At 46.4% G+C, this 9794-nt stretch overlaps 1 protein-coding gene across 2 annotated transcripts; it reads right to left on the bottom strand.

Moving 5' to 3' along the window:
- Positions 1–7765: 7765 nt before the first annotated feature.
- LOC126506795 (calmodulin-4-like) lies at positions 7766–8725 on the bottom strand. 2 transcript variants are annotated; one of them, XM_050150609.1, is made up of 2 exons: positions 8460–8725; positions 7766–8420 (listed from the first exon to the last, which is right to left on the bottom strand). In XM_050150609.1, the coding sequence occupies exons 1-2, from the start codon at positions 8484–8486 to the stop codon at positions 8040–8042; spliced, it is 408 nt and encodes a 135-aa protein (XP_050006566.1). In that variant the 5' UTR covers positions 8487–8725; the 3' UTR covers positions 7766–8039. The 2 variants fall into 2 exon arrangements, with proteins under 2 accessions (XP_050006566.1, XP_050006564.1); XM_050150607.1 differs by having other exon boundaries at positions 7766–8725.
- Positions 8726–9794: the final 1069 nt, after the last annotated feature.

Genomic DNA, 9794 nt, shown 5'->3' with positions numbered 1-9794 from the left:
CCCTAGAAAACAAGAATGAAGCCCCTTTCTCCACTCTCGTCTCAAAGCTCACCTCCTTGTTGAGTTCATCTGTCTTACAATCCCTTTTAAGATGGCAATATTCTGAAATCCATCCCTCTCCGACTAGAGAGCATGCCTACAGGTACTGGAGCCCAGGGGGGACCTGCTGTAATAGTCTGTGCACGGAGAAAGCTGTTTTACAGCAAACACGCTAGAGACTTCACAGTCTAGGTTAGGTCTGCGGAACTTTTCTTTATTTGGCGAAGAAGTGTACGAAGAACAAGAGAGTCCATTCAGAGAGGCCTCGCTCAGCACCGAAAGTGTGCCAGGCCCACCTTGGAAAGGCTGCCAGGAGGAGATGTGACACAGGGACTTTGGATGGGGACTGAGTCACCAGGCCTGTCAACAATGGATACAGACACTAGGGGTGTAGCTCAGTTGATTGGTAGCGCGCTTGCCTGGCGTGCACAAAGCCCCGGAGGCGTGGCGACACGGCGTAAACTTGGTGTGGTGGTGGAGTACACCTATAATCCTAGCTTTGGGAGCTAGAGGCAGGAGGATTAAACTGCATTAGAAACCAGCCTGGGCTACATAATACCCTGGAAATGAAGAAAGGAAAAAAAAAAAAAAACAGAAAAATAAAGATTAAAGAATTTCAGGGCAATCCAATGAAAAGAGCAGACTGTTCCATACACAGAATTCAAAACACGCAGAACAACTCTCTCAAATCAGTTTACTGATTAGTGGCTTGGAAGACTGGGGGAAATTTTGTTTCGGTTTAATTAGTTTCATTTTCACCACAGCTGATTCGCCAGAGACAATTCCAGTAGAAGGCTCAGGTCAGCTTTGCTCAGCTAAATGTCAGCGGTGCATGTATGATTCACCATCTCAGACACGGAGAACCTACCAAATAATTAAAATGCATGAAAAGCACCTACTGATCAAAGAGGTAAAAAAAAAAAAAAAAAACACCTGCCAATTAAGAGGAGCACTAAGAGTCGGGTAGGCTGTATACACCTGCAATTCGGCATTCAGGAGTCGAAGACAGGAAGGTTACAAGTCAACCGAAATGAGCCAGCAACTCTTCTTTCCCCCAAATCATAGATCCAAACCACAAAAACAAATAAAACCCCAGAGAACGTTAATCTCAGTCAGGTGGAGCTACAATGGTTATGTGAGTTGACTACAGTTAAAATAATTTACTAAGCTCACCCCCAAAATCGAAACCGAATAAATAAAACTTCAAAGAAATTTACAAACACTGTCAAAATTACTCCTCTAAGATGAATTTTGTCATTCCTTTGTTTTTCTTTTTCTTTTCTTTCTTTCTTTTTCTTCTTTTCTTTTCTTTTCTTTCTTTCTTTCTTTCTTTCTTTTTTTTTTTGAGACAGATTTTTTTTCCTCTGAGGTAGAGCTTTTCTGTGAAGCCTGGCTATCCTGGAACTCCCTCTGTAGACCAGGCTGACCTTGAATTTGAACATCTACCCGCCTCTGCCACCAAGTGCTGGGATTAAAGGCGTGTACCACCACTGCCTAGTTTAGGATTTTGTTTTTCTGGCCTTTAAATCACTGCATAACTAAATATTACATCAATCTTCTGATTCTCCTCCTTCCACATTCTGAGTGCTGGGATTACCGGGATTATCAGTGTAAATGGAGTTTATCCCTACCCCTCTGTTTCTCCAGCTGCAAGGTCACAGCCTTGATGTGTCCTCTGGGCCTCTCTAGACCAGAGGGCTGGAGAAGGCTGGGGCACTGGAAATTCAAATTGACTCCTAAGAAATGATCCGTGTGAGCTGGGTGGTGATGGCACACATTGAATCCCAGGACTCAGGAGACAGAGGCAGGAGAATCTCTGTGAGTTCAAGGTGAGCCTGTTCTACAGAGCGAGTTCCAGGACATCCAGTGCTACAGAAAGAAATCCTGCCTCAGAGACCATTTTCTAAATATAACCCCAGTAGCACAGACACTGAGAGAAATAATTAATTAATGGAACCTCATGAAACCGAGAAGCTTCTGTAAAGCAAAGAACATAGTTGACAAAACAAAATAGCAGCCTACAGAATAGAAAAAGATCTTCACCAACCCCACATCAGACAGAGGTCTGATCTCCAAAATATACAAAGAATTCAAGAAATTGGTCATCAAAAGAACAAATCCAATAACAAAAAATGGGGTATAGACCTAAACAGAGAACTCTCAACAGAGGAGTCTAAAATGGCTGAAAGACACTTAAGGAAATTGTTCAACATCCTTAGCTATTGGAGAAAAACAAATCAAAACAACTCTGAGATTCCATTTTACATGTGTAAGAATGGCCAAGATCAAAAAGACTGATGACAATTTATGCTGGAGAGGATGTGGGGTAAAGGGAACACTCCTCCATTGATGATGGGAGCGCAAACTGGTACAGTCCCTTTGGATTTCAATATGGTGATTTCTCAGAAAATTAGGAAACAACCTTCCTCAAAACCCAGCAATACCACTTTTGGGTATATACCCAAAGGATGCTCAATCATACCACAAGGTCATGTATTCAACTATGTTCAAAGTAACATTGTTATAGCCAGAACCTGGAAACAACCTAAATGCCCCTCAACTGAAAAATGAATAAGGAAAATGTGGTACATTTACATAATGGAGTACTATACAGTCAAAAAAATAATGACATCCTGAAATTTCCAGGCAAAAGGATGGATCTAGAAAACATCATATTGAGTGAGGTAACCCAGACCCAGAAAGACAAATGCCATATGTACTCACTTATAAGTGGCTTTTAGACATAAAGAAAAAAATTCAGCCTACAATTCACAATCCCAGAGAACCTAGACAACAAAGAGGACCCTAAGAAAGGCATACATATATCTAATATACCTGGGAAGTAGAAAAAGACAAGATCTCCTGAGTAAATTGGGAGCATGGGGAATCATGGGAGAGGGTAGAAGGAGAAGAAAGAGGAAGGAAGGAAGTAGAGAAAAATACATAGCTTAATAAATACAATAAAAGAGAGAAAGGAAGGAAGAAGAGAAGAAGGAAGGAAGGAAGGAAGGAAGGAAGGAAGGAAGGAAGGAAGGAAGGAAGGGAGAAAGGAAGGCTTCACGTTCTGATAGGGATTTATGCACACTCCACTTCCACTCCCATGGTTTAGAACTTAAATGTCTTCCCCAAACATCCATGCCCTAAAGGCATTGCCTAAAGGTGGTTGCTTCTTTAAGAGGTGGGGCTTAGTGAAAGGAAGTTAGATCATTGGAAATGTGCCCCTGGTGGGGATTTCTGAACCCTCACCTCTTCCTCTAGTTCCTTATTTGCTCCCAGGCTGGAGTAAGTACCTTAATGTGTGGCTCCAGGCTCACAGAGATGTGGCCCAAAGAGCATGGACTGAAAACTCTGAAGCTATACACCAAAATAAACCGTTCCTCTTTTAATTTGACTCTCTCCATCAAACTGCCACAGGCTTTTTGTTACAGTCATGAACACTGACTAACCATACCCAAGGTAGTGTTGTAATTGAGGGCCTTGTCTGAAACACTCACTCAGCACCTACTTACTGCAAGGCAGAGATGGTGTGAGATCACTCTGTGCCCCTCCAGGTTTGTGAGGGAACACTCACCATTGCTCATCAGTGGGCTAATCCAACTCCAGATCAGGTCAGACTGCCTAAGAGTGGGCTTTGAATGACATAATATATCTTACATAACTCTCCGCCATCTATACACCTTCCCACTCTCTGCTGTCCCCAGAAGCCCAAACTTGGTTTCCTTTGTCTTATTTTACCACAACATACAGCCCTTTGGTATATGGGTAGGGCAGACTGTGGGGCCACTGGCAGTGAGACCAGGATTTATCCCTACTGCCTGTTCTGGCTTTTCAGAACCCATTCTCTTTGGAGGGATACCTGCTCAGCCTAGATATACTGAGGAGGGCCTTGGCCCTGCCTCAAAGCAATGTGCTGGACTTTGTTGACTCCTCTCTGAAGAGGGAATGAGGGGTAGGATGGAGGGGGAATGTAGGGGGAGCGGGGGAAGGGGAGGGAGTGGGAACTGGATTTGGCATGTAAAAGGAAAAAAACCAGTTTTTAAAAAAAATATTAATTAATTAATTTTTAAAAAACGATATATGAACTCTCAAGCCTAAGCATTTCTTTGGGTTTTTACTTCTTTTCTGTGACTCTTTTGTATAGACGCAAAGTAAATTTCCTTTCCAACAATCTGTCTTCTGTCAGTTTAATTTGTAAAGGCCAGTCGCTGAAGCTGAGAAGGGGAAGGTTTTCTTCTACATACCACAGATTACAAGATAAAATGGAGAAAGGCTGGGGGCAGAGCTCCGTTGGTAGGGCGTCTGGTGAGCATGCCCAGGTCTCAGTGTACAAAGTCTGGGGGCATAGCTCTGTTGTTAGGGTGTCTGGTGAGCGTGCACAGGTGTCAGGGTCTGATCACAGCATTGCAGAAACACTGTGTGCTGGGTGTACAGGTACAGTTCCAGCATGGAGTAGGCTCTGGGACAGACTTTCCCTTGCAAGACCAAAGAATTTCTGTTCCAATGTATTTTCATGTTAAAATGGTTGGCCCTTGGGTCACTATGGGAAAGGCAAACTAGATTTAATCTGGGGAGCACATGCCCTGTTGTTGGTACGGTGCTGTAGAAAATGCCTTGATTTCTGGGTCTTCAGCTCCTTTGTGACAAAGTTCTCAAAGAGTAGATGCCTAGATAGTTAAATCCAAGCTCTTTTATCCCCAGGAATCCAACAGGTCATAGATTCAGAGTAGGAGAATTAACTTAGCTTTTCCACTGTGAGGGTCAGGGAGACCTTGGACAGTTAGAAAAAAAAAGCCACCTAATTCTCTCTAGCTGTGGTTTAGGCTGCAGGGCTATTTCCTTCTAAGTGCCCCTCTGTAACTTCAAATCTTCTATGATCTGCAGGTATTGTTTTTAGTTTAAAATAGACAAAAGTATAGAGAATAAAATAGTTGACATCCATGTAGCCTACACCCCAGCAGGAAAAAAAAACCATTAAGGAGAACCTTGAGGCTTCTCCCATTCCTTCTCTAAGGCACTCCCTCCCACTAGAAAGGACAACTGCATTTTGTGTGTATTGTCCCCACTAGACAAGACCATTCACACTTAAGCGATAAAGGGGACCTTTGATTCTTAGAAAATCGATTTTTGTCCTCCTTAGATTCGAGCAGTTATCAGATGCTTAGATTTCACGGATCAGTAACATTCAAAATAGACTCGGAGACACGGGAAACACACCCCAAACCCCAAATGACCCTCTACTATCCTAACACCAAAGACATCCAACACTAAAAACTCAGGAATAGCAGATTCTCAGTTTTAGACAAAAGCTGAATGAGTTAAAGCCTTTCTCTGGCTTCTTGTGTTTATTTTGACACAGAGTCTCATATAGCCCAAGCTGGCCTCGAACTCACTATGTAGCCAGGGAAGACTGAATATCTAATCCTACATCTGCCTCCCAAGAGTCGGGCCTATATCACCACACAGGATTTTACTGAACCCTGGGAATCAAAACCAGTGCTTCCTACAGACAACACAATGTACTTTCCTGACAAGTTTGTCTGCAGCCTATTTTGTCTATCGATATTTATTTTTTCTTTCCCCAGAAACCTCACTATTTCCTCTCTGACTGTGGAGCAATCCCACTTTAGATCCTCAGCCTGTGGCTAGCCCTGCCCCAATCTCCCTGCAACATCTCTTCATCCTCCCATCAGAGCTTCTGCCAGCCCGTGGTGTTTCCCTCCCATATGTGAAGCACAGGTGAGCAAGCCTGGAGTCTGCTTCTGGATCTCTCCTGCTCACTCTACCCACGGGGCACCACCACACTCCAGCCTTGGATCTTTCCCTCCTCTGCCAACCAGGCCTCCACCCAGCAGGCTAGAAAGTATCCAAAGGGGCCAGATATCTGATGACGGAGAGGTGAGGGACAAGGTAGCAATGTGTAAGGACCAGAGAGACTGGAATAAGCCCCCTGGAAAGATATAAAAGTTATCTCAAAGGATACGGCAGACTTCCCTTAGTGAACTTGACCAGTTCCTCACTCCACTAAGCTCTGTACTCAAGCCGGGATGAGGAAGACAAGACAGGCTGGTCCACTCACCCCACAGGTGCATATCTCCACAGGTGCCCACCCACCACAGGTGTGCCAGAATGAGGGCGGGGAGGGACTGACTGGGCTGAAGTGTTTTGCAATAGCTCTTCAGAGAAGCCGGTTCTGTCTCTCTCCCCACCCTGGGTGAGAGCCACTGAGTTGGCACAGCTGGGACAAGATAAGAGCAATTATCACAGATGACTTGAGCTGAAGTTCCACTGGATAAACAATGAAGGAGAGGGAAAGAGAGGGAAAGAAGGAAGAAAGGAGGGAAGGAAGGAAGGAGGGAGGGAGGGAAGGAAGGAAGGAAGGAAGGAAGGAAGGAAGGAAGGAAGGAAGGAAAAAAGAAGGGAGGGAGGGAGGAAGAGAGGAGAGAGAAAGAAATAAAGGAAGGAAGAGAGAGAGAAAGAGAAGGAAGGAAGGAGGGAGGAAAAGAGGAGAGAAAAAGAAATAAAGGAAGGAAGAGAGAGAGAGAGAGAGAGAGAGAAGTCCCATTTCATGGAGGAAGAAATAAGAGCCCAGTTTATTAAACAACAAGCAAGACTCAGCGCAGTGTTCCAAACTAGGCAGCGGAATCCCCACCCAAGTTCACATAGTGACCTTGTCTGTCTCGGATGCGGACGAGGAGCCCTTGCAGCCCTCAGTCTTTCTTTTTCACCTTTGATCTGGATGAACCCCTCAGACTGAATCCTGGAAAGGGACATCAGAGTCTCACAAACACGGCCAAGAGGGAGCCACAGTCTTGGCCAATAGAGTTCTATCCTGTGGGAACATGAATGTCCTACTAGCGGTTTTGGGAACCCCTCCCTGCTTTTTCTGCCTTCACCATGGAACTGTCACTGCCCCGCTCCTTCCAGGACCACTCTCCGAGACCCTCTGCCCATCATGTATGGCCCCGATCGATTCTCATCCAGCTACATGACTGTAGCTTTCGTAAAGGAGATCCCATCACTAAGGCCCCATCTTTTAAAAAAAAAAATCTATAGGCTGATATAGTTCAGATACAGAATGCACACACAAAATCACATGCACGTATACAGATGCACACCGGGACACATGCATGCATCTACATATATACATGTATAAACCCATGTGGACATACATGGATAATATAGACAAACGCATCCACGCACAATTCACACACACAGGCTTATGCAGATGGACATAGACCTGCACAGAGCACGAATATAGACATTTCTCACCACCTTTTTATTCAAGGTTAATGCACAACAGGCTATGTGAGAAGGCTAGTGTCCTTCCTCGGTGGGAATGCAGTGGGTTCTGCCCAGCCCAGCCCAGCCCAGCCCAGGCACTGGTACCCAGTGGCTCAGGCAGACCTTAAACCTCAAAACACCCGATTCCTCCAGCTGACACCCTCCATCACATGCCACTACTCACCCTTCCTCCTTGGAACCCAGGGAAGGCAGGAGCTAGACCAAAGGGCCTCTCGATCAGCTTGGAACCCAGGGAAGGCAGGAGCTAGACCAAAGGGCCTCTCGATCAGCTCTTCCACCAGTTCTGTGAAAGGGATTGCCGCTCCAAAGAGGATATTTTTGGAAGCCCTTGGAAATTCCTTATTTAATCAAACACCAAGCACACAGAATTTGCATTCCTTTTATTTAAACCATTATGAGAGCCCTGAGAGGTAGGAAGCACCCAGTCCACAGCAGGAGGAAGAGGAGGGACCAGCCCAAAGACACCATCCTTTGCCCAGAGTCTCAGCAGGCAGAGAGGGGACTAGTGAGCAGCCCCAGATGGTACCGCATCCAGGACCAGTAGAGTCTTCCTCATTCATGAGGTAGTTTCCCATGCACCAACACAGACTTTTCCTTTATAACCCCAACACAAAAGCAGAGCCCTGAAAGAAGGCGCAGCGCCTGTTGAGCCTGAGTCAGGCAGATCGAGATGGGATGGGGCTTGCGCCCCGGCAGGCTCACTTCTCCTGGAGCATGCGCACAAACTCGTTATAGTCCACCTTCCCATCCTGGTCCACGTCAGCCTCACGGATCATGCTGTCCAGCTCCTCCTGCGAAATCTCCTCTCCCAGCTGCTTCATGGCCTGCTTGAGCTCGTCCACAGTGATGTGCCCGTCACCATCCTTGTCAAAGACACTGAACACGGCCCGCATCTCCTGCTCCGTGCTCCCTCTCTTGTACTTGGCCATGGCTGCCAAGAATTCATCGAAGCTGATGGTGCCATCATTGTCGGTGTCCACCCTGGAGATGAGCGCCTTCAGCTCTTCCTCTGAGAGGTTCTTGCCGAGCTGCTTCATCACATCGCCCAGTTCCTGGACACTGATGTGGCCGTCCTTATTCTTGTCAAACCTATCAAAGGCTGCGTGGAACTCTTCCACCTGCTCTCTAGGAAACCCGTGAGACATGGCTGTGTTCTCTGTACCTCGCTGAGCTTCTGACGCGTGCTGTCAACCAGTAGTCAGTCTACTGCTCCTGGGGTTTGTGGTCCAGCGTACAGGGCTGCTGCTGGGTTCTGAGGCCGTGTCTGTTGGAGGACTGAGCTATAGGTAGCCTTGCCCTGGCATGGGAACCCCCTCCTTTTCTGCAGTTGAAGCAAAGGGAGGAGGCTCTCCACCCTCTATCTGCCCTCAGGCAAGATGCTCCTCCCAGGGAGGGACAGACCAGCTGCAGACAAGAAATGAAGTAATTGGGATGGATGGGAAGATTCTGGGTAAACTGATGGGAAGTGGTATGGGGGCAATGGGACAGAGACTACCAGCCTGTCCTGGCCCTGATGGCAGACCACCCCACTGCAGAAACATCTGCCTGGGACATACTTCCCCTGTGACTGATTTTCATAGAGGCTTTGACCAAGTTGGTGGTCTCAAGAGTGCTTCCCCAACTTTACAGAGATACACTGGAGAGGCACAGGTATAGAAGAAGCTGCCTTGGGGGCTCTCCTCAGCAGTGCTGGCGGGGATTCAAATGAGGATTTCTCCTCTCAAGCTTGTCCTAAGGGTGGGCTTGATGGAAAGAGGGAGGGAAAAGCACTAAGACTTTCTGGATATAACCATGGTCTTCATTCCACTTGCAGCCCAGGGCAAGAAGAGAGGCTAGGACTGTCTTTAGCACCCAGAAAGGAAAGATCTGGGTTGCATTCTGCTGCAGAGGCATCGTTTATAAAAAAACAAACAAACAAACATGTATGTGAAGTGTGATTTTAGAGGCGAGAGGAAAGGCTTTTTATCTCCCCTAGTGAGACCTACAATTACGCAGCCAAGTCCAGTGTTCTCCAGACTGTTCTCCATTGGAGATAAGAGACATTCAGTCCATGTTTAGGGTGGGAAACAGTTGAGATTGGAGCATCTTGCCTGGGTGCTGCTTGGGCACTGGAAGGCAATGTGTGGCCGGCAAAGTCCAGCTGTGATAGTAATTTGACCCCCTGGGTTTTTGTGTGTGTGTGTGTGTGTGTGTGTGTGTGTGTGTGTGTGTGTGTGTGTCAGCCCTAAGCAAACTAATCCACTAGGGACACCCCTACCCATGGCCTTCTGTGTGTGGTCTGCCTGCTGGAAGGAAACCCATCCCTACACAATCTGGAGCAATAGGATTTAGACTAAGACCTCAACACCATGGGGTAGTCCTTAAGATTTTTCAATGGTGGGTGGACATGTGAGTGGACATTTGTCATGGAGTGCCCAAGATGAATTTCAAGTCAGCCCCTTTGGGCTTCTATC

This window comes from Alexandromys fortis, unplaced genomic scaffold (assembly GCF_014885135.2).
Source record: "Alexandromys fortis isolate MF-2015 unplaced genomic scaffold, M_Fortis_MF-2015_v1.1 scaffold_69, whole genome shotgun sequence".
Taxonomy (NCBI): Eukaryota; Metazoa; Chordata; class Mammalia; order Rodentia; family Cricetidae; genus Alexandromys; species Alexandromys fortis.
Note: the sequence above shows the minus strand (reverse complement) of the source record. Positions and strands in the feature narration are given on the sequence as shown.

Bases quoted from the DNA above. Each gene is read 5' to 3' on its own strand.
- LOC126506795 (XM_050150607.1), bottom strand. From the start codon at position 8,486: ATGTCTCACGGGTTTCCTAGAGAGCAGGTGGAAGAGTTCCACGCAGCC.